Below are 23,420 nucleotides of genomic sequence, written 5' to 3' on the forward strand. Positions count from 1 at the left end.
TGCACAGTGGTGTAGAGGCTCTGTTGTGCTGCTCTACTGGTCCACAGTGGTTGCTCACCGGGGTTCTTTAGGTCCATGTGGGCCATCTCTTTGGTCAGTTCGCTAGTGCTGCCGGCTGCAGCCCCGCCCTCCCCTGCGATGTCAGGCACGGCGTTCCTGCGGCCGGTGCGATCGCAGGTGATGAAGTCTGAGTAAGACGTCTCCACGTCCATCATCTGGCCATGACCAGCGCTCTCATAACACCTGGGGGAAGCAGGTAAAGGGGGTTATATTCACGGGCTGCTTTACAACAGAAACACACAACACGAAGAAACACAAAACCAAGAGACTGCATTACAAAAGATCTGGCAAAGACAATATCCGCTTTTTTTTGTTTTTCGAAATGTCCTTCCATCACGGCACATGAAGAGACTAAACCAGGAGCTCCAGAGAGGGTTCGGTGCCCCAAGACACCACCACCTCGTTGGGGAACGAGCTTAGGCACTACGGGACGCAGCTTAGCCTCAGATATAGGAGGGGTCTGGACCATGCAACGCTCTGTAGGGAGGCCCAGGAATAAACATGCTCTAAACATGAAAATACTCTTGAAATACTGAATGGCATACTGGGGTGCGTTTCCCAGAACAGTCAGGACGTTAGCATTTTGCCGACTTATTACTTAGCCCAGTTGTACTATGCAGCAGCCGAAGTACGAGTGTTTCCCGAAAATCTCCAGCTAACATAGCAATACGTAGCTGACCTCTTCGTTGATTAGCTGCGTACTTATCCGCTAATACATAGTGACCAAATGTTTTCTGAATGCGGAGTTCAGAGTTGCTCTGAGGTATTCAATCATTCACAGGTGGAAGCCTCAAAACTTTGATTTTTAGAGTACATGCTTGTTATACAGTTGTGGTTAATATTTGCCAACTTGACTGTGTATAGCTTACCTATCCTTTGTATCAACATTAGCAACAATTTCAGAAATAATTGTTTGTTTGGAAAAAAACATCACCAACACTGGCAAATTCATCAGCATAGAAACTATTTATGCAATTCAAAATAGTTGCTGCAAACGGTTGATACGTTTATGGAAAAAAAGATAATTCAAACAATGAATTTGGTGAGGAATTAGGTTATGGATATGGATAAGTAAATAATTACTTTTCCCCATTTCTGTGGTAGGGTTAAATGGCCGAGTGGTTAGAGCACTCACCCTGAAATTTACAGGTTGTTTTTTGCCACCGGTTCAAGCCCTGCCAGATACGTTACCTCAGTTCTAATGATGGATACAATATTACAATATCCTACAATATTTTGATAGCCTATTCATTTTGACAGGGGGCAGCATCTTGTGTTGTCGCTGCAGTGGATGCATGTTTCTTGATACATTTTTATTTTATTTTAAATTTTAGGCTATGAATGAAACACTTCTCTAAAACCCGAACAGGGTTACTAACATGGTTTTTAAAGAAAATATTTGTTAGCCATTAAATGTCCAGTGATGTTCCACACCCTGGCTGAGTCCTTATACACACATGGTAAAAAGGCAAATTATTTGGAGGCGCTACTGCACTAACTTGGAATGCTAATGGTGTAAAAAAAGAAAAAGAAGACTGGAATCGGTCATGTGACCACAAAGCATGTGGCCTAATATGGACCTACAACAGCCCTAGAGCTGAAATAATTTGCCTTTTACCATGTGGGTAATAAGGACTCAGCCAGACTATGTATGTCAGGGAGCCTTACCTTGCTAGTACAATGGAGTTTAATAACTTCCTCCATACTATTAGCTTACTATGTAGGTGAAATGGTTTTGGGGAACACTTTCCTATTAATTGTTGAGTCCCTAAAAGGTAGGTTGCTAAGGAAGCTAGCAACTATGCTTTTGGGAAACGAAGACCGCCTGGGAATACCAGGTGCTGTAAGTGGTGTCAGGTGGTGGCCAATACGTGGCACTCTTCCCTCTGGCCTTAACATCAATCCCGATGCCCCAGTGCAGTAACGGGGACACTGTGCTGTGGAAGGCGCCGTCCTTCGGAGCAGACATAAAACCGAGGTCCTGACTCACTGAGGTCATAGAAGATCCCAGGGCACTTATCGCAAAAGACTAGGGGCTTCCCCAGTGTCCTAACCCAACCAGGCTCATTCAATCTTGCTTATACCAACCAGTATAACATTCAGGGAGCTCAGTGTTTCATAATACCAACCAGTATAACATTCAGTGAGTGTTTCATAATACCAACCAGTATAACATTCAGTGAGTGTTTCATAATGCCAACCTGGGGTTCGTTTCCCAAAAGCATAGTTGCTAACTTCCTTAGCAACCTACCTCTTAGGGACTCAACAGTTAATTGGATAGTGTTCCCAAAAACCGTTTCACCTACATACTAAGCTCATAGTATGGAGGAAGTTATTAAACTCCATTGTACTAGCAAGGTAAGGCTCCCTGACCTTTTCCCAACAACATAGTCTGGCTGAGTCCCTAAGTTATTACCCACATGGTAAAAAGGCAAATTATTTACAACAGTTCTAGGGCTGTTGGTCACATGACCGTCTTCTTTTTTACACAATCAGCATTCCGAGTTAATGCAGTAGCGCCTCCAAATGTTAGGGTGTGGAACATCACTGGACATTTAATGGCTCACAAATATTTCATTTAAAAACCCTCTTAGTTATTACATATGATAAGGTTCTGGGCAGTGGGTTTCAGAGAAGTGAATTCATTGATAGCCTACAATCTAAAATAAAAAATTATCAAGAAACATGCATCCACTGCAGGGACAACACAAGATGCTGCCCCCTGTCAAAACGAATAGGCTATCAAAATATTGCAGGAGGGAGATATACAGCCGAGGTACTGAAAGAGATTGACAGACTTCAAACATCTAAAGTCCATCATTAGAACTGAGGAGACAAAATGCACCTGGCAGGGATTGAACCGTTGGCAAAAAACAACCTGTTAATTTCAGGGTGTGCGCTCTAACCACTCAGCCATTTAACCCTTCCACAGAATAGGGGAGAAAAGTACTATATCCTAGAGAACAGACAAAGCTAATTTCTCACCAAATTCATTGTTAGAATTATATTTTTTCCATAAAGGTATCAACCGTTTGCAGCAACTATATTGAATTGCATAGTGACGCTGAAGAAATTGCCAGTGTCATTAAAAATTTGTGTGACATTTTTTCAAACAATTATAATTATTTCTGAAATTGTTTCTAATGTTGGATAGAAAGGATAGGTAGGCTATACACAATCAAGTTGGCGAATATTAACCACAACTGTATAACAAGCATGTAGTCTAAATATCAAAGTTTGTGAGGCTTCCACCTGTGAATGATTGAGTGCCTCAGAGCAACTCCGAACTCCGCCTGCAGAAAACATCTGTTCACTATCTACTAGCTGATAAGAACACAGCTAATCAACGAGGAGCTCAGCTACGTATTGCTATGTTAGCTGGAGATTTTTGGGAAACACTCGTAGTTCGGCTGCTGCATAGTAGAACAGGGCTTAGTAATAAGTCGGCAAAATGCTATTGTCCTGACTGTTTTGGGAAACGCACCCCTGGTTGGTATTGTAGAATGTTGGTGTATTTTAGTGTCTCTCTGTTTTCACATTTCTAGTCTAGGAACAGGCCAGTGCCTCTCACACTGATACAAGGTGTTTTTCCCACATTCCGCCATTTGTTATGTCTCAACAAGGATTTACCAACCTGGTTGTCTGGGACATAGCCAGGGCCATATACCTTATCAAGGGTGAGAGTGCTTCTGTTCTCTTGTTCTTCATGTTTTCTTTAATATAATACTCGCCACAACCCTTTGGTTCGAGGAGAAGAGTGATCGACAGCCAAGGAACACGTCTCAAAACTGCTCCTCAACCGCGTCCCCTATAGATTATTCAACCTAAGTCTGTATCTCGCTGTATTACATCCTGGAACAAACCATCTATTCAACCCTCTCATCCACCCTGACTTCAAGAATTACTACTACGACGGAAAATACACAACGCAGAGTCTATACGAACAGTTTAGAAATAAGCTGAAATCTAACAGAAACACTGAATGTCATACTGGCTGGTATTATGAAGCATTGAGCTCACTTAATGTTTTTATTATGAAACACTGAATGTTATACTGGTTGGTATTATGAAACACTGAATGTTATACTGGTCGGTATTATGAAACACTGAGCTCACTGAATGTTATACTGGTTGGTATTATGAAACACTGAGCTCACTGAATGTTATACTGGTCCGTATTATGAAACACTGAGCTCACTGAATGTTATACTGGTTGGTATTATGAAACACTGAATGTTATCCTGGTCGGTATTATGAAACACTGAGCTCACTGCATGTTATACTGGAGTTGTAAAGACACTGGTCTTTCATAATAACACTGCCGTCTATCTTTATAATATCTATATAAACTATCCATCGATATATTCTGTGATACAGACGCTTTGTTCCGTCAGATCGGCAGGTTGATCCCAGCAGAGGGGGCACCGGCCCCCTAACATCGCAGCGCAGACTCAGACAGCAGGAGTGGACGAGTGACCTAATAATTAAATAAGAGAAAACCCAGCTCTCCTTAATTGCCATTTCTATTTCTGCACTGTGACGAATGGCACCAGTGACATTTGTACTAATTGGCCGTCCTGATTAAGAAAGACTCGACGCAAAGCTGTCCTGGAATCTGCAGCCTCCAAGCCCGCTCTGCCAGCCCTGCATCTCTCTAGATCTATCCCCACGGGGACGGCAGGGGGCTGCACTCAAGCACATCCATTGAGAGCCGAGGGGTGCTTGTGCGCTTGCAAGTGCGAGTGTGTAGAAGGAGGCTCCTGGAAAGTGAGCTCAATTAGCAAGTCATCCCTCCTCTTTCCTGTTGCTGGGCTGTACCTTACCGGGTCATTGATGCTGGCCGCCGCAAAGCACCATCCAGCAGGGGGAGCAGTGCCAGATCACCACAAAACACCCCCAAGCTGAGAGAGCAGTGGCAGAACACCACAAAACACCACCCAGCGGAGAGAGCACTGCCAGAACACCACAAAACACCCCCAAGCTGAGAGAGCAGTGCCAGAACACCACAAAACACTACCCAGCGGAGAGAGCAGTGCCAGAACACCACAAAACACCACCCAGCGGAGAGACGAGAGAGCACTGCCAGAACCCCATTAAACACCACCAAGCTGAGAGAGCAGTGCCAGAACACCACAAAATACTACCCAGCGGAGAGAGCACTGCCAGAACACCACAAAACACCATTCAAAAGGGAGAGCAGTGCAGAACACCTAAACACCACCCTGCGGACAAGGAATGAATTGGATTGAATTACTTCCTGAATGAGGATCTACATGTTGCTTCTCTTTGTTTACGTAATATGTCCAACGTGCTGACCTGATTCCCATGAAGATCCAGCATTTGGCCGCGATCTAGTCACACAGGAAAAAGGGCCAGTGGACGTAGAGTCACACAGGAACAAGGGCTGGTGGACGTACAGTCACACAGGAACAAGGGCCAGTGGACGTATAGTCACAGAAACAAGGGCTAGTGGACGTACAGTCACACAGGAACAAGGGCTAGTGGACGTACCGTCACAGGAACAAGGGCCAGTGGACGTATAGTCACAGAAACAAGGGCCAGTGGACGTACCGTCACAGGAACAAGGGCCAGTGGACGTACAGTCACACAGGAACAAGGGCCAGTGGACGTACAGTCACAGGAACAAGGGCCAGTGGACGTGGTCACAGGAACAAGGGCCAGTGGGACTTATTTTACCCATGAACACCAAGCCCCACCCATACACTGGGGCCAACAGAAATTCTCTGGTGGAGTGGGCTAGCAGCAAAAGTCAACTATAGCTGCTACCAACGGAAAATGGCGGTGGAGACACCTGATGTCTTGGCCTAGGTGTTCTAACCTGAAAAAAACCCTGGGTACCCCTAGGTAGGTATACCATCACAAACCCTCAGCAGCCACCAGGCCATGCAGATGGGCTCCATTTTTTCTTAAAGGAAGTTGCCGTTTCCTCTACTGAGTTCAGACAGCGACAGGACAAGAATGTGCCTCAGTGATGACGGCGTGACCCAGGGCCACTCTGTTCCCACGACGGCTCCCTTACATCCCACTGGCTCTTCGTTGGGGTCCCCTCGGAGGCTCTAGGTGCATTGCTGTGGCTGAACAGAAAGTGCAAAGCGCTATTCACCTGGAGATCCCTAGAGCTGTAGAGGCGCTGCACAACATGGTGATCACTCTCCAGATTCTACAAAATGTAGAGTGAAATCCTTAAATTTCAAGATAAATCACCATAAGTAGGACATGTCACATCACTGATTCACCCATCATTTTACAGGTGGACTTAAAAAACAGAAGGGCTTTTATAGGTTGACTACGGTGACAAGTAGATCCACTCAGCTCAAAGGATAGCAGTATCACACTGTGTGTGTGTGTGTGTGTGTGTTCGTTTCTTCCGTATCATTTTGTGTCTTTATGGCAAACTGCTTGCCATGTTGAGTTCAGCTGGGAACGCAGGTATTTTAATGATGATCCCCTTTAAACACAATCCACGCTTGTGTGCACAGCCCTGGCTGTGGAAGTCACGTGTCGACTGCATGTAACCAAGTGATGGCTGCTTGCGGTTGATAAGAATATATCTTTATTTTTAACCATGGGGATTTTTCCCTTTTCATACAAAAAGCAGACTATAAACAATGATAGTCATTTCATATGACCGTAAATAAAAGCTGAGGGGGTGTGTGTGTGTGTGTGTGTGTGTGTGTGTGTGTGTGTGTGTGCGTGCGCGGCCTGCGTGCGTGACAGCTGCAGCTGTAAACACTCCCAGGACAATGGTAGTGGCTCAGAGGGGTAGCTGGCTGCTACCCACCCCAACCATATCAGACTTGGTACATAAGGATGTCATGTCAACGAACACAACAGCATCAAGTTCACTGTGTGGAGATTCCTATAGTCAGTCCTATTGATCATCTTTCAGAGATTTTGGAATAAGGAGACCATGTTAAAATATCAAACCAGGCATAATGCTAATGAATGGTGTAACCCAACCTAGACAGTTGTACACTCCAGTCGAGTTTATACAAAGCTACTTAAAAGTGAGCCAATGCATACATATAAACATATACAACTCATTGAAATCTGCAATATGTTACTTTTCACTGCAGCCACCAGTACTTAGTTTGTTATTTCAATTTATTTATAATCCTAATAACTAGTCCTAAGGACAGTCCCAGAGGGGTTCACAGCCCAAACCGTGCCTAGCCCATCGATGAATCCGGGTTGTAGTGATTACTCCTAGACACACATGACACCATCTTCGTTCTATTACAGTTTTTGAGTGACACACACACACACACACACGACACCACACACGACACACGACACACGACACACGACACACGCGCACACACACACACACACACACACACACACACACACACACACACACAGTGTGATTTTCTGCCTCCTGCTGACAAAAGGGTACATTACACTTAATAGCAATTGTTATTGACACTGACGTCATGGAATAAGATATTGACACACAATGTTGTACACATGTTAAGGGAGGACTTCTCTATGTTCTTGGCAAATTTAAAGTTCCTGTCACCTTCTGACGACGACTCCATGGAAATCGAACATTAGTGCTTAGCTTAGCATTCATTAAAATGTACACTTTGACTTCATTCTTTTTATCGACACACAATTTGGGTTGGCCTATATGTGGCCCGAGTAGTCACAGTCCTTGACTACTTCAAGTGTAACTGTGATTGAATGTTGAAAAATATGGATTCCCACATGAGTTATTCATTTTTACGTCATCAAAAATGGTTGCTATAAGCTCAGACAAGTCCATAGATCATCTGTAGAAAAAAAAGAAGGTAATTCTGAGTCTTGGTCGAATGAGAAAATGTTCAAAGTCTTTCAACATGTCAATGTACAGCAAGTTTTATCCTGGTGGACATTATGGGTCCCAATGGCAAAGCTGTTTAGTTAGAGGGATACCCTAAAGTCTGAGAAATACAAAAATGTTATACTTTTCAGAGGTTGAGATATGGACACTTCCAATTAAAATGAATACCCAACTGTGACAATAACAATAGGTATCCACAGATACACTGAATATCTAATAAAAGGAATACCCATTGAGGGCTTCAAACTGCTGGGTTCCTGCAGGTCACTTCCTGTTGGCAGCCGATGTACAGCCCTCCGACATATCCCCTTTGCTTCTCCAGAGACTGACTGATTTATAGGAACTCCTCTGGCCTGAATGAATGGTGGCTGGGCAGGTTTCTTTATTGAGAAAGCCTTCAGACTCGCAGCTCCAACTAACAACAACAACAACAACAACAACAACAACAACAACAGTGATGGCTGGTGCTGTGAAAACAGAAAGGGACCAAGTTTCCAAAAGTGATAGGAGGCGGGCGGGATTGCGGTGGGAATGAGAGACGCTTGTATCATTATCTTGTATCACAACAGAAGCATGTCAAACAACGTTTTGTTGAAGACGACGAGAGCGGAAAGAGGAGAGAGCTGGAGTGTGGAAGGCGTGCTGGAAGGCGGCTGAACGCCCCGGGTCACTGCGACCGCAGGGCCGGGCAGGGCTAGGTGAAGAGTGTGCTGCGTGCCGGACATTTGGAACAAAAAAGAAGCAAATAAATCAATAGAAAAGAGGAGGGAGCATGAGTCAGCCACTCTGATCCCAGCCCATTACGGCTCTTTCGCCAAAGCCTTTTAGTCCTGATTGGGTGTAATAAACTTGAGCATTATCTGCAGAGAGCAAACCCAATGCTGTGCATCCGCCCGGCCCCCTCCTCAAGTGTTTCCACTTAAGTATTTTATTGTGGGTGGAGGGGGGCAACCCCCATGGCAACCTCAACAGTTCAGATCCTACCTTAGCCACCCTGTGAGCGTGTTGCAATGTCTTCAACAGGACAGTCTGTGAAGAACGTTACAATCATTTGATTATAATGATGGATTGTACAACAAAAAATGTTATGTATTCGCATTAATCTTGCACTTTTAGGGCAATGCACTGCTCTTTAAGGGCAATGCATCTTCATTGTTGAATGCACTTAATGTAAGACACTTAGAACAAAAGTGTCAGCTAAATAAATGTAAGGTTTTAATCACAGTCATCTCTCAAGCACTGTGGTGAGGGGGACGTGGGAAATGTCTCCACAGCTTGTCTTAAACACACCTACTAACTAAACATCTTAAAGGCCCACTATTCAAGATCGGGCATTTCTTCGCTGTTTTCTTGGTTTGGCACGCACTTTTCTCTCCACAGCGCCCCCTACAGCTTCGTGGTAGATATTTTACAACACTGTCGTAACAACTCGTTGACGACCCTTCCCCATGCACTTCTACGCTAGCCATGTGCATTTGTTTTCAAAGAAGCCTGCGAATGCGTGGAGCCATGTCCGAAGTAGATGATCATGAAGTGTAGACACGGTTATACATTTTTAAAACGGTGTATTTGTATTGCAATAAACATAAATCCATCCTTTTTTATAGTTGACTGGGAGAATTTATATCCTAGATTATAATTGTTTTATATTAGGTTGAACAGAAAAATCTGTGTAAGAGTGTTGGCCAACATAATAATCGAAATAAACAAGAACCTGGATTCAGGGATTCAGCCTGTATCTGGGGGACGAGACAGACAAACAGCAAAACACCCGTGGAAACAAAGGAAAGGAAACATACAGGGCTCACAACAAAACGGTCGAGAAAACACATTTTTACAGGGCTCACAACAAAATGGTTGAGCAAACACATTTGTACAGAGACTATCAACATCAAGAATACCACGAAGACAAAGTTTGAAAGGGTACTTTCAATTTCAAAAGCAACACGGCCAAGTCGGCGTCTGATTAGCAGTCTTTTTCTTTCAGTTCACGCTATTCCTGAAAAGCTTGCCCAACGTTTACTCGTGTCTGGCCTCTCTGTCGGTCAGTCTCCCTTTTCTCTTCTTCTGTTCCTCCGACATTGGGTTTCTCCGTCTCTTTTTAGTCGGCTGATCTATGATGAATGTAGTCTGGCTGAACGGAAGTGGACAGCGTCTATTGCCTAGCGTCGGATTTCACCGCTACTCCTCCCCATCCGGTTGCTGGCATTTCCAACCGGCACTATTTTGCATGGACACCGCTGCTGCTTCCCGGGCTTAGCCCCGCCCTTGACGATTGTGATTGGTTTAAAGAAATAAAAACAGGCCCGCCCAGTTTCCCCAAGGATAGACGGCTCGACGTAGCGTGGTTCCAGACCATTCTACTTGCTGTAGTTTGGTCTGGCTTTGCGAGACTATGATGAATGTAACAATCCCTTAGTTACTTGTGTTTATATGTTTATATCGAGCCGGTTCCGTGTTTTGGGGTCGGTGCCGTAAAGCAATTTGTTACTTTGCGAGACCCGAGAAAGAAGAGAAAGACAGAAACCTATTCCCTTTCTCCGCCAAGATGCGCAAGGAGGAATCGAAACAAAGTTGCATAGTTCCCCTTTCACTCGTGTCTGGTCCAACTTCTTTTTATTCTTCTTTTGTTCCACCGACAGTCGCCTCTTGGGTCCCTTAGCAGACGATTGATCCATGATGAATGCAACAATTGCCTCGCAACTGGCTGTTTATATCTAGCCGGTGCCATGTTTGGGTGTGTGTCTGTGCCGTAAAGCATTTTCGAAACTACAATCTGACTACATTTTCGAGGCGCGATTGGATACTTCCGCTGCGTCACATCCGGATTGTGTCGGTCCGAACAGAGCAAGTCGCATATGCGCTTTTTCCTTGGAGAGGCGACATGGGGCAATGACACACCCACCAAACGACCCAGAAATGGTTGCAGAACCATCAGAATAACTCTCAACCTGCATAAGTAATGTAATTTTGGCTAAAAAAGTTGCATAGTGGGCCTTTAAGTCTCCACAATGCGTCTTAAACACACATTAATGACCAACTGTACCTAAAAAAGTATTGTCTGCTCAATCTACAAGGTTTAACAACTGCTGTTGTTGTTCGGTTTCTCCTCCTCGACTGTATGTTTGTATACAGCGCGCAGGCTTAGTGCGCATGCTCCTCCTCGTCTTTTTTTTGGTGGAGAAACAGCGCCACATATAGGCTTGGAAGATGTACTTCATTGTTTCTACAGTTGTGCGTTTTTGTAATGAGTTCATCTTTATGGAAAAATTCCTGAAACGTTGCCAAGGAAAACGGGGGGGGGGGGAATATAGTTTTCGTCTGTGTAGACAGGGCCTTATTAAGTCTCCACAGTAAACACATCTAACTAAAGATCTTAAGTCTCCACAGTGTGTCTTAAACACACTGAATAACTAAAAATCATAAGTCTCTTTGGAGATAAACAGACAATATAATATTATATTACAAATATTTTTTAATTATTATGCATTATTAAGGTAGAAAACTCGCGTAGGGAATGAAAACATACTTCCATCAAGTATAAAAAATAAAGATGAATAATGCATCGGTAATACTGTTCCAGACTAACTTTTTTCACTAGGAGCACTGTGGCCCCTAACTGAAAATGTTAGGGGCACAACCAGAAATTTCTTCCACTATGTTATTGACACATATTTTGATAGAAGATGCAGGACTTACAATCCAAATCCTGCATCCCTTAGGGGTTTAACACAGCGAGGGCTGCTGCTCTTCTGTCGCGCTGCATTCTTTTGTTCATTAAATATGAACGGGCCACTACTCATACACCTGACCTTCCTGTTACTACATGACCCGGAGGCCGGAGGGAGGGGCCCCAGGGGGCAGGAGGGGAGGGGCCCCGGGGGGCTGGAGGGGAGGGGCCCCGGGGGGCTGGAGGGGAGGGCCCCGCTCCCTCTGGTCCGGTCGGGACTACATGGCAGCTTGCACCACAGTGCCCTGTGGTACAGTATCTCACCCTTGGGACCTGCAAAGTTACCGCCGACAACACCCCATACTCAGTCCAATCAACATTGATGTCTTTCCCCCCCCCCCTCTTGCTGCGTGAGGGGGCGTTAGAGAGTTGGCGGTATGCTACTCCCATCTAATTGCCGTCCTAATTATCCTGCAACCAACTGATCCCCTGCGCCAGAAGGCCCATCACATCACCCGGCAGAGAGATGAGAAGCCTGACGCAGCCTATTAGCATCAGCTACTGTGGGCCAGCAACTAGAGAACCAATGAATAAAACAAAAGGATCTAAGAGGAAAACTTAACACCACCCACATATTGGAAGGCTTTGGATTATCAACTATCCACCAACCTATGCCATATTTGAAAAGTAATTCATATAAATCCCTTCATCACCCAAGGATGCTTGCTTAAACCTAAACTGAAACTGTTCCTTGCAGCAGCAAATGTCCTGCTCTAAATGCATTGGGTCTGTGGGGAGAACAGGGAGTAGATCTCAACCTGCTCCACCTAACATGGGCTCAAAAAATCATGGCTGCTTTGCAGATTTAAGACTACAACCAACAGAGAGAATGAGCAGGAGAAAGAAAAGCCCATGAGAGCATTGAATAGTATCCAGGCGATACTTCACCACCACAATGTGCACAATACCAGACAGACAGGGCCCGACAGCACTCCACCTCAGTGCACATGACCAAACGTCTCCCTCTCTTCCCTTATATGGCCCCTCAGGCTCTGGTACGCTGGGGGTGCAGCTGGCCAGCCGTGAGAGAGAACCAGCCTACACGCTGCCACCTGACCCGTCTGTCTGTCACTAAACCCTTTTATGTAGCCAGACATTTCCAGGGCGAAACGGCCACATGAAATGATAGCTTCCGAGCGGAAGAGAAATGGTAACACAATCACAGTCGTTATTCCAGTGCTGGGATGCTTGTTAAAATGATGAACCAAAAATGTTTAAAAGAACAATGCGTTTGATATATTAATTGTTATCTTTGTTAGACTCTCGGTGTCGGATCCAATTACTTTGCAACGTCTACGCCTATCCACACCCAATGTCCTGGTGAAGCTTATGCATCAAGACGGATACATGTCTTCGCAACATACAGAAGTGAAACACAACATTGCTGTCTCACATGACCTGTGTTTGCGTGTCAAGACACAGAGAGCTGAGTAACTAATCGCAGAGAAATGACTAACAAACACTGTAGCAGAGACAGTCCTATTCTCTGTTGCTCCAACCACAATGCTGCTGAATTAGGAAGTGAAACTAAATAGAAACTCAGGATGATTTTTAGGCTACACACCAGAAAACAAGATGGGGACCTCACTGTCCGCTTGTCCTAATCATTGTCCCCCCCATGATTTTTGGCTGGAGGTGATGGGTGTGTGCCACGGAGCCTGTGCACCACACACAGGGCGAGGGGAAAGCAGGTGCCTGGACTGAACCTGACCACCGCCACACCGCCGCCTCCGCCGCCTGTCCGGGAGGCGAAATGCATCATGTGTTGGCATCAAAATAGCATTGGCTTGTTTGTACGATCATTGTCTGGAATCCAATCGAGTCAATGGTGCCTCAACAAAAAAAGGCTTGATAAACAACACTCACATCACAACTAATCTCTTCTAGCAGGCCGCACGATACCTCCACGTCTCAATGAAAGTTTGGCACGGCCACGCCTCATCAACCCAGAGTAGAGCGTTCCCTCACAAACTAGGCCCTCTCCCACGCCTCAAGGTCCACTGGTCTGTGAGCTGCTAAATAAATGACACCCCCACACAGGAAATGATGCATCACCATTTCTCCTTCCAAGACGGTAAATCCAAGCCCCCTCCGTTTCTCCACCGGCCGGCTGCCCACACATCAAACAGGCCCAACAGGAAGCACGCGCTTTGTGTGCCTGTGTTGTATGTTCCCTATCATTTCCCAGGCTCCCTTCACAATGGAGGCCGGGCTGAAAAAGTAGGGAGGACAAGAGGGAGCAGAAGGAGGGGGGAGAAAGGAAGAAAAGAGTGAGAGAGAGGGGGGTGGCGGAAGAAAAGGGGACAGGCCAAGAAACAGAAGAGCAGGAATGCTCCCGCTTTATTATGCGAGCTAAACAGAGCCATATCTATTCTAGTCCCTAGTTTGTTCATTGATTCCCTCGAGCCCCTGCTCTAGGCGATGGCAGGAGTATCTAGGCCTGTATGCTCTCATAGAGCTATCTCAGCGCTGTGGAGTCAACACACTGGCACTCACACACAAGTTGGCCAACTTCCGTCTCCTCCATTACCATTAGGGCTGTGTGTGAAGTAACTCCAGTGCCTGAAACGCTGCATCACGTTCTTCTCCCACACGGTCAGGGGGACGTGGGTGTCATTTGCTGGCGTGACGGCGGGTGTGCGGGGGAGGAAGGGCGAGTGTTCACACAATACCCCACCCAGTTAGTCAACGTGGAGCAACATTATCCCAGTCACATAAAGTGCAAATACTTGAAGAAGGCGAGTGACAGGGAGAGAATAATAGCGCTGGATCTCAGTATTCAACAGTTGACCGAACCAGGCTACAGAGTTGTGCTGATAGGCCTGAGTGTTGGGCTGTTTTTCATGTACACAACGTGCTGTTGCCCACGGTGCGAGGCTGAAGGCCCTTATGGGACAAGAACATCCAATCCCACACTGAAGATGGAACCCACCCCGGATAAGAGAAAAGTATATACAAAATAAAAGAGATGAAAAAAAATGACTTTTTAGGGCAGGCTCTTGGAACAGAAGACCAAATCTGAATGAGATGTGAAACAGAAAGTGAACCAATTATTTGGGTATAATTCCATCTCCAATATTAAACCAACAATGACCTCAATCAGCGAGAAAACATTCTCATCACAATGGGAAAAATGTTTCACACTAAAGTAATGATCCTAAAAACGATATTAAAATCTGCTGACCAAAGAGGAAAGAGCTGCTTAGCAAATGGACAACACCGCCGTGACACCAGAGCCCTCATGGAGCCACGTCATCCAGAGCAATGATAAGGGGTTCCAAGGATAATCCTGTTACTGTTGACTGGGCTGCCCATCAGCCCATATGACCAAACACCAAATCCATCTGATGGAGGACCTAGGAGGAGGAGGGAGGAGGAGAATAATGGTGCAGCAGTGACTCTTGTTAATGTCAGACCACAGATTACCAGGAACTGTGACCGCGTGTCCTCGTAACTACCATCATCAGTGCATGTCTGAGTGGAGCATCAGACTCAGTGATGGATGTAGAACACGATGATTGAGCTTTGGCGCAATCAGCAGCTGGACATGTACGGCCTCTCTCTGCCTGTCTGCAGTGGTAGCTGGTACAGTCACGGCAGGAGGCAACAGTGATATTATGAATTAAAAGACAATGCTTCATGGATTGGTTACACCCTTATCACAAGAAGACCAACAATATTAAATCATACCATCCACGTCATGGTGGCTCCTAAGAGGAGACTCAGGCTTTAGTTCTCTTCAGAGAATAAACATTGCCTACATGACTTAAGTGCATGAATAAGTCTGTTTCAGTCCTAAAGTTTACCAGAAGGTATTTTTGTTTGAGCATCAGCCCCAGAGGGAAACACATGTAGAACGTGTACATGCTTATAGCCATGTAAAGAAATGGTAAATATTATAACCATTTCCATGATACAATGCGTTTAGTAGACTGGTTCTTCTGACAAACTCAGAAACATAAATATTATAAAGTACTGATTGGACATGTATCATGGAAATGGCATAGTGTCATAAAAGTCTAAAAGGATACTGGGAGGGCCCAGTATCCTTTTTGAATTGTAAAAGTAGGGTACTCTTCCAGCATGCAGGGCTCCTTGTAATTAAAAGCTTCTCAGCCAAGAGTAGTTTTTTTTCTGAAAGGTCGAACCAACAATAACCCTTCTGTATCGACCAGGAGGAATAGATGGATTGCAATTAACAAAATGGTTTCCAGATGGGAAGAACATATATTTTGTGTGAGAAAGACACACTTTGAGTACATCGTCTTCGTCTGCGTGTGTCTGTCTCTGTCTATCTAGGTCTATGTGTGTGTGTGGAAATACTTGAGATGGGCTTGTGTACTACAATCAGCAGACCAAAACATAAGGGGTACAGAACACAAAGGAGTGCAGGCAATTGTTAGCCCATATTCACCCCAATCATATTTTACAGTGGTGGGAGAGATGTGTGCCTATCAGAGAGCCCCGTCCACAAGAACCATGATGAATGCATCAAAACAAGGGATCCAAGAAGAGCCTGTATGAGATTACCATGGCGTGGGAAGTTACAATCTCTTCTAGATCACGACGGCGTGGAGATGCAAACAAACGGTACCTTTTATTTCACTCATCATTGTGGGCTTGTAATAAATGCAGCTGTGACGTTTTAATGCCATCGTGTTTCCCTCTAATGTGGGATGACCGAGTTGTGACTACGGAGGTCCCGGAGACGGACCAGGAGACAGACCAAGAGGCGGACCCAGACCGGGGGACGGACTCGGAGACTGTCCCGGAGTCGGTCACCGAGACTGACCCAGAGACAGTCCCGGAGACGTAACGGGAGACGGACCCAGACCCGGACCCGGAGACGTTCCCAGACCCGGAGAGTCCCGGAGACGGACCCGATCCCAGAGGCTGCGTGTTGTAGCATTCTACCTGAACCAACACAGCTAGTGTATTGTCCTCCATAAAACACATGTAACAAAAGATGGACACTCACCTTAATTCGGAAGGATCTTGTTATCCACCTGTTACAATGTCCAAATGGCATTAATGGCTCCCTTTGTTTTCCAGATCCCCCGCTAACGAGACACAAGACTGCTCCACCAGGAGGACTTCAGCTCCACCAGCAGGTCTTCAGCCCGCTGAAGGCTCCCCGCCGAGCTCAGCAGAGGTGACGTCTTCAAACAGCTGTTTCCAAAATGGAGTTCAGCGTCTCCCAACCAATCAGAGAACGCCTCTTGAGTTTCGTATGGCATTGTCTCTCCGACTCTGAGGTTCCAGACTGTGACACTTGTACAAATTAAACAGATACATTTAGCATTACTAGCCTTTTATTGTGGGTAGATTGGGGATATAAATTGGTAAGTAATAAATATTCAGTAATACGATTATGACACGATAACTGAAAGGGCATAAAGTGTAGAATAATATAATTTTCCCACCATAATTACAATTAAAAAAGCACAAGACGTCTTTTTATTTGATTTATTTTCTTTACTATAATCAGAGTGGAATGACCATCGAGCTTAAATAAACGAAACAAATGTAACAGAAATCCCTTACTTGGCAACACATACAATATAAAATAGATAAAACACCATTTTACCCTATACATGCTCCATAGTATTGGCAAAAAGATACCTCTATAGTCATAAGTGTTTCAGCATTGCAATGACCCATGTAGCTTTAGCAAACTGATGGGTTCTGGCCTGGAGGTGAAGACTGTAAACAGGCAAATGGTTCAGTGTATGGAAATAAAACAAAATCATAAGGCAGGACTTTCTATGAATATTGTCACGTAGAATACATAACAGAATGTATTAAGCTACACAAAGACAAACATATGGTACAGAAATAATGGGGACAATTTCAACATCTGCATCGATAGATATCCCCATATTAACCGTTCAAACTCTGCATTGATTGACATGAGAATGCACATACATATTCATTGCTTTGGTACAATTTCCAACAACTCCCTGTAGGCCTACCATGTCCCCTCCTGGCCTATCATATTTAATGGGTATTTAACAATTGGTATATATTAACACTTAGGGAATTGTTAAATCTCACGATGCAGTTAGTCTTAAATTGGAGTCGACACATGCTACTATTGGTCTACTGGACACAGGGTATGAAAACCTTTTCGAAACAGTCTCTCCCAAGTTATTTTCCCTCAGTAGCATGGATCAGATTGCACAGGACAGCAGCGGTTGTTGATAATACCATATAGAGAGCCGATGGCAGACCCCAGAGCTGCCTTAAACACTGGGGGAATGCAGTGCGTAGAAGACCCCCCCCCCTCCCCTTTGGCTCACGTAGGCCTACTATAATGTTGACACTGAGTAAAAAAAGTAAATGTTGTAGACCTAAATGTTTGGCAACTTGCCTGATAAAACTCGTGGGTTTCAAAAGAAACAACCAAACCAACGTATCCTCTCATTGATAACTGGGGGTAAATGGGAGTGACGGGAGTCAGCAACAGGAGTACAGTGGAGAGTAGCGGGGATTCAGTAACAGTAGTACAGCTGAGAGCGGACCGCCCTGAAGGGGTCCTCCTCCGGTCCGCCTCCCGCCTCCCCCTCCAGGAGCATGTCTTCTGGCAGCACCACGCCCTCTAGTGGATCTGGCTGGCAGAACTCCACAATGAACTCCTCCTCACAGTCCAGCAGCATCCGCGACCACGCCGACATGTCTAGATGGGCCGCGCTGCCGCCGTACTGGCCAGGGAGGACCGTGGGGGGGATGTTCCGGTGCAGGGAGCGCACGTCTGAGCCATGGAGCACGTACTGCAGAGGACAGGAAGTACAGTATAGGGCCTCCAGTTAAGTTGCTAGGTCTGAGCCATGGAGCATGTACTGCAGAGGACAGGAAGTACAGTACAGGGCCTCCAGATAAGGTGCTAGGTCTGAGCCATGGAGCATGTACTGCAGTAGACAGGAAGTACAGTATAGGGCCATTGGAGTTGTCCACAAATGAAAGCCTTGGGTAAGAGAATTTAAGATTTCTACAGTACAAAAAAATCAGGGTTTGAATCTTTGCGTGAAGTTGTAAAGGGAACGGAAATTGCCCACTATCACACGAGTCAAAGTCAGACAAATACGGCCATAATAGTCACTGCCTTCATCTTGTCCATCTTTATTCTTAAGTCTATAGGCTGTAGTTGGGGGGCTACCGAATGAGGGGGCGTCCACAGAGGCGTCCCCCCTCAGAACCAGTCTCAACACCTCAGGTCACACAAAGCAACACTCATGCAACATTTCTAGAAAGCTTTTTCACTTTGGTTAATATATTTAGGATTAGAGCCAATGTTTGGATCAACATAGAAAGCACTACTCTTCTTTCAATATTTCCTAAAATCAAGAGATAACCATGATCAATGTTATAAGTCCCTGAAATAGATAAATATATATAGATACCGTAGGCTTTCACTTTATTTTAGATCGGTCTAGGTCAGACCCCAAACGTAAAAGACAGGCTGAAAGAACCGAGACAGAATCATTTTCATCTGCCTTGTTGAAGGGATCTCAGCTAGCAGAAGTTATGGGCTGGTTATTAGGTTCAGACCCAAGATATGAGGTTAATTCCTTGAATAGTGCAGGTTTAATTTCCTCACGTGCCTTGGATATCGCTAGTGATGCAGTGCAATTTGACTGAAACTTTGCAAAATGTAGAAAACAAATTTGTGTTTTAAGTTAATTTGATGCAATTCAAAGTCGTGTGTCTGAATTGTAACTTAAGTGGTCAGGTTACTACTGAGAGCACTAAAATCGGCATACAGCTGTCCAATATCTACCAGCACTGTTCAAAACCTTCCACCATTGCCAACCCTTAAATTAAACCCTGAATAATATATTGCGTCTTCCGATGTGTGTAGTCTCTTCTGTTGCCAAATGTGCGCCCTGTTTTATCAAAAAGAGTGGACCCCAAAGCCACTGACCTTCTCCACACATACTACTCCTGATATTGGAGTTTTCGATGCGGTATTCAAATAAAATATGTAATTATACCGATTGACCCGTTTCAGAAATGAAATGGGCAAAAAATGCAATGTTACCTTAATATTTGAAATGTTCCGTGGTTGTGTTGTGAAGGAGCACCACTATATTCTCAGGGTAGAACCCTGACACGTACATCATCTGGTGAGATTAAGCCTGCAAATCATGTAGTTTCTTATGTGCTTATTATGGAAATCTGCCCTTAATCTGTGGAATATCCAATGATACTGATTGAAATCTGGAACCCAAATAGATATTATCGGCTAACCAATATGTATCGGTCGAGCCCGAGCTATAACTAATGTTGGGACACGTAAAATGTTTTCACAGTCACGAATAAAACATAATTTATAACTCACCCTCTCAGCCATCTTCTCCTTCAGAAAGGGCTTAATTATTGCAAAGATCCCCTTGAAAATCCTTGGCTCATTGATTATGTTAACAGCCTTGATTCTGATGGGGAATCCATCCTTTTATTTAGACAAGACAATGGGAATTATTAAAAAAGACAATAATACTCCAGAAATATGAAAACATAAAAATTGGATGAAAACACAGATTAGTAGGGATAAGTCTTATTTAATGACACACTATTTGTGTTTACTTCCATATTATATGGAATACAACATAACACAGTTATATAAATAATATAACTATGTGAATGTCAGAAAGGACGTTCCTTACCTGGAGTATGCTCACAACTTTTTTTGCAAGGAAGGGGCCAGGGTTTGAGGCCTGAGACATGCCCACCCCGGTGTAGTCCGCCAGGATGACGATCCCGTTCACCTGGGTGTCCTCCGGCTGGATCAGCTTCTCCAGAGTCAGGTAGAGGGCCCTCACGTTGTCCACAAACGGATAATCGTTTGGTTTCCATTTTCCTGTACAAAAGTTGGACATGAGCACTGCAGTGTTTAATTTATTTCTCAGTTTGGACTGATATGAGCAAGGATATCTTTAACAGTACATTACGCCTCAGAAAAAAATTATATTGTTTAAGTTATTTATTTTACCTTTAGGTGGCAGCAAATTCCCAAAAGTAGCGGCAAGCATGTCATTTTGCTTTCTGTTTTTAAAGCGGAATGACCTTCAGAGACTATTTACTGATATGCATGCAGCACTGTAATATGACTCATACTTTGTATTTGAGAAAGATCTTTATAATGGGACTATGTGGGGTGGCCTGTTTGTTGAATGTTTTATTTTGATACGGATATTGACTGGATCGTTCAAAACGGACAAAACAAGCTTAACAACTTTGTGGCATAACATTGGTTTAAATGTGAAGCTAGGGTAGTTGTGACATGACTTTGGCCTGCCATACGGCACTGCACAGTGGAAAAAAACCATCGGTACATGGTCAAGATTCATAGCTAGAACCAGCCACCAGGGTACTGAGGCACAGTACACTTTAGTCTGCAGTGAAGACCAGCCCCAAACTGAGAGCAGGGTTCCAGCACATCCCTGGTGAAGGCCCCTGGTGAAGGCCCCTGGTGAAGGCCCCTGGTGAAGGCCCCTGGTGAACGCCCAGATTGAACCACCCTTAGTAGTGAATGCCCCTGGTAAACGCCCCTAGTAGTGAATGCCCCTCGTGAACGCCCCTAGTAGTGAATGCCCCTAGTGAACACCCCCTATTGAATGCTCGTTGTGAACACCCCTAGAGACAGCCCCCTAGTGAACGCCACTGGTGAACGCCCCCTGGTGAACGCCCCCCACTGAACGCCCGTTGTGAACGCCCCTGATGAACACCCCTGGTGAACGCCCCAGGTGAACGTCAGCGCTCCCCTACCCGGCTGGAGACAGAGGATGTAGCGTCCGGAGGGGTCGGGGTGGGGCAGCACTGAAAGGAAGCCCAGGTCCAGGACGTGCTTCACCGTGGAGGGCTTGAGGTCCTGGAAGACCTCCGGCCAGGCCTTGCGCCCTGCGTGGTAGTTGAGCAGCAGCTCCAGGGCCCGGTCGTAGTCAAACTTCCTGGCCCGGAGGAAGCGCAGAAGGAAGGCGTCGTCCAACCGGGTCCTTAGGTTGGGCTGCTCCTTCAAAAGTGGTGTTTACAGAATAAGAGTTCAGCTGTTGACCGTGTACACGATGGGAGGAGCTCCTTCTACTGAGCCAAATTACAATAATCGAGCCGCCTCTCAAAGCAAGCAGAGGTCCAGCATGCTTGTAACTAGTATATAATATGTGCCTTGTAAGTTTAGAAAACGCCACGCATTGTATCTCTTCTAACAATGGTGAGGCTTTTTTATAACTATTATATACAGTATATTATAACTATGATCACAATCCTGTTATGTTCACACGTCTATCTTGGTTTTCCCATGTAATTCTAATGATCTACATTAAAGGCATTAGAACGAGCCAGACAAACAACACACAATGTAACCTTTAGGATCATGTCTCTCAGCGCCTGGACGTCCCTGAGACGCCACTCAGGCTTCTCCTGGAGCTCCTCGCGGGCCTTGGCCACCAGCGCCGGGGTCAGGGTGCAGCAGTAGATGGGAGGAGGCGGAGCCGGGAACCAGCCGTGGGCCGGGGACGCCAGTGGGTCCATCGGATGAGACCTGAGGGGGAGGGACTCATGCTGTTTGGCCATGGACAAACTGGGGGTCGCTGCACAGAGAGTACAATAAGGAACGTAATAATGTTGAATTATTTAAAGGACCTTTATTGAGATGTCTTTTAATTCCCTTTCTTATGCTCTTCTATCAACCTCATCATTCACTTTCAGGCAAAACTCATGTCAGTCCCAGTTGACGTGGGTCCCCTAGAGCACCATAATATACTTAGAATCCAGTTATTACTTCATTAATGTTATGTACTCAATCCATCAGAAACCCAAGTCGAGAAATAGTACATTTAACCACATCCTTAACAGCCCTCAATAAGAATATCCCCTCGAATAACAGCTGGAAATGTATCCTTAAACCTGCAAAATTGTGACCAGATAGAGGACTTATTTCAGAGACGTGTCAGCACATACAACTGCGTGATAATGGTTTGCAAAAATCGACATAAATTACATCACCGGAGCAGCGAAAACAACAACAAACCTGTGATGAGAACCCTGCGGTACTTCCGGGAGGAGAGACGGCGCCGTCTGGTTGGTCCGCTGGAACCACGTGACCACGTTCCTCTGTGGGCTACGTCGACGTTTCAAATAATGCATGAATCAGAATAAAGAAACATGGAGGAATAGTTAGAGTCTAATTATGATTAAATAAAGTTTCACTATTGATGCAGAATTAGGTCGATATTTTGGTAAAATCTAGTGCTTCGACGGGGTTCCAAGGTCCATGTTTTGACAAAACACTTGACTTGCACGTTATATGCAATGCCTGCATCCACCTCACAGCCACAAACTTGCTGCGCCTCGCAGAGTCTACACAGCTTTGATTTATGAATTATTTGCAACTTTGAATCAAACGTTTCACACCAAGTCATAAATTGGCCCATTATCTAGGATAGCTTTTTTTTTTTTTTTATCCTTGATTTTCTCAATTCGAGAGCTGGGATACAGTTAGGCTTTGATGTGTGCCTCATCCGCTCTCATTCTTTTAATCTTTCTTTCCCTTTGCAACCACTGATATCTACGATGACTTTATGACACTTTATCAGGTCTGATGCAACATACCTCATATCAATGACCACGCCGCACTGCCACGTTGGATTCTGTTTTTGAGTGGGTAGGACTTACTAAACATGTTTTCATGTTCATAGTGTGTGTTAAGGTTACAATTGGTTGAGAATCGTCTTATACTTGAATCATTATAAAACAGTATTTTTGAGACAGAATAAGATCACTGCAGCACAA

At 45.0% G+C, this 23,420-nt stretch overlaps 2 protein-coding genes across 7 annotated transcripts in view; both read right to left on the minus strand.

Annotated features, from left to right (window-relative positions):
• The window catches only part of pkig (protein kinase (cAMP-dependent, catalytic) inhibitor gamma), an 18,207-nt gene extending 1,381 nt beyond the window's left edge, over positions 1 to 16,826 (minus strand). For both annotated transcript variants that reach the window (XM_030367533.1, XM_030367525.1), the window contains exons 1-2: positions 16,612 to 16,826; positions 59 to 243 (exon numbers count right to left, since the gene is read on the minus strand). In XM_030367533.1, coding sequence (XP_030223393.1) covers positions 59 to 215 — 157 coding nt within the window. In that variant the 5' untranslated portion in view covers positions 216 to 243; positions 16,612 to 16,826. The remainder of the gene's footprint in view (positions 1 to 58; positions 244 to 16,611) is intronic.
• Positions 16,827 to 17,085: 259 nt separating this feature from the next.
• ttpal (tocopherol (alpha) transfer protein-like) lies at positions 17,086 to 22,792 on the minus strand. Of its 5 annotated transcripts, XR_003978250.1 has the most exons (7): positions 22,660 to 22,792; positions 21,993 to 22,170; positions 21,399 to 21,642; positions 20,297 to 20,490; positions 19,972 to 20,082; positions 19,672 to 19,768; positions 18,159 to 18,403 (listed from the first exon to the last, which is right to left on the minus strand). XR_003978250.1 is itself a non-coding variant. In XM_030367493.1 (6 exons), exons 1-6 carry the CDS (start codon positions 22,773 to 22,775, stop codon positions 18,125 to 18,127), a joined length of 1,116 nt encoding a protein of 371 aa, XP_030223353.1. In that variant the 5' UTR covers positions 22,776 to 22,792; the 3' UTR covers positions 17,086 to 18,124. The 5 variants fall into 5 exon arrangements, 4 of the variants coding, with proteins under 4 accessions (XP_030223353.1, XP_030223345.1, XP_030223363.1 ...); XM_030367493.1 differs by lacking the exon at positions 19,672 to 19,768 and having other exon boundaries at positions 17,086 to 18,403; positions 21,399 to 21,636; XM_030367485.1 differs by lacking the exon at positions 19,672 to 19,768 and having other exon boundaries at positions 17,086 to 18,403; positions 22,660 to 22,791.
• Between the last annotated feature and the right edge of the window lie 628 nt (positions 22,793 to 23,420).

Source organism: Gadus morhua, chromosome 1, assembly GCF_902167405.1.
Source record: "Gadus morhua chromosome 1, gadMor3.0, whole genome shotgun sequence".
NCBI classification, from domain to species: Eukaryota; Metazoa; Chordata; class Actinopteri; order Gadiformes; family Gadidae; genus Gadus; species Gadus morhua.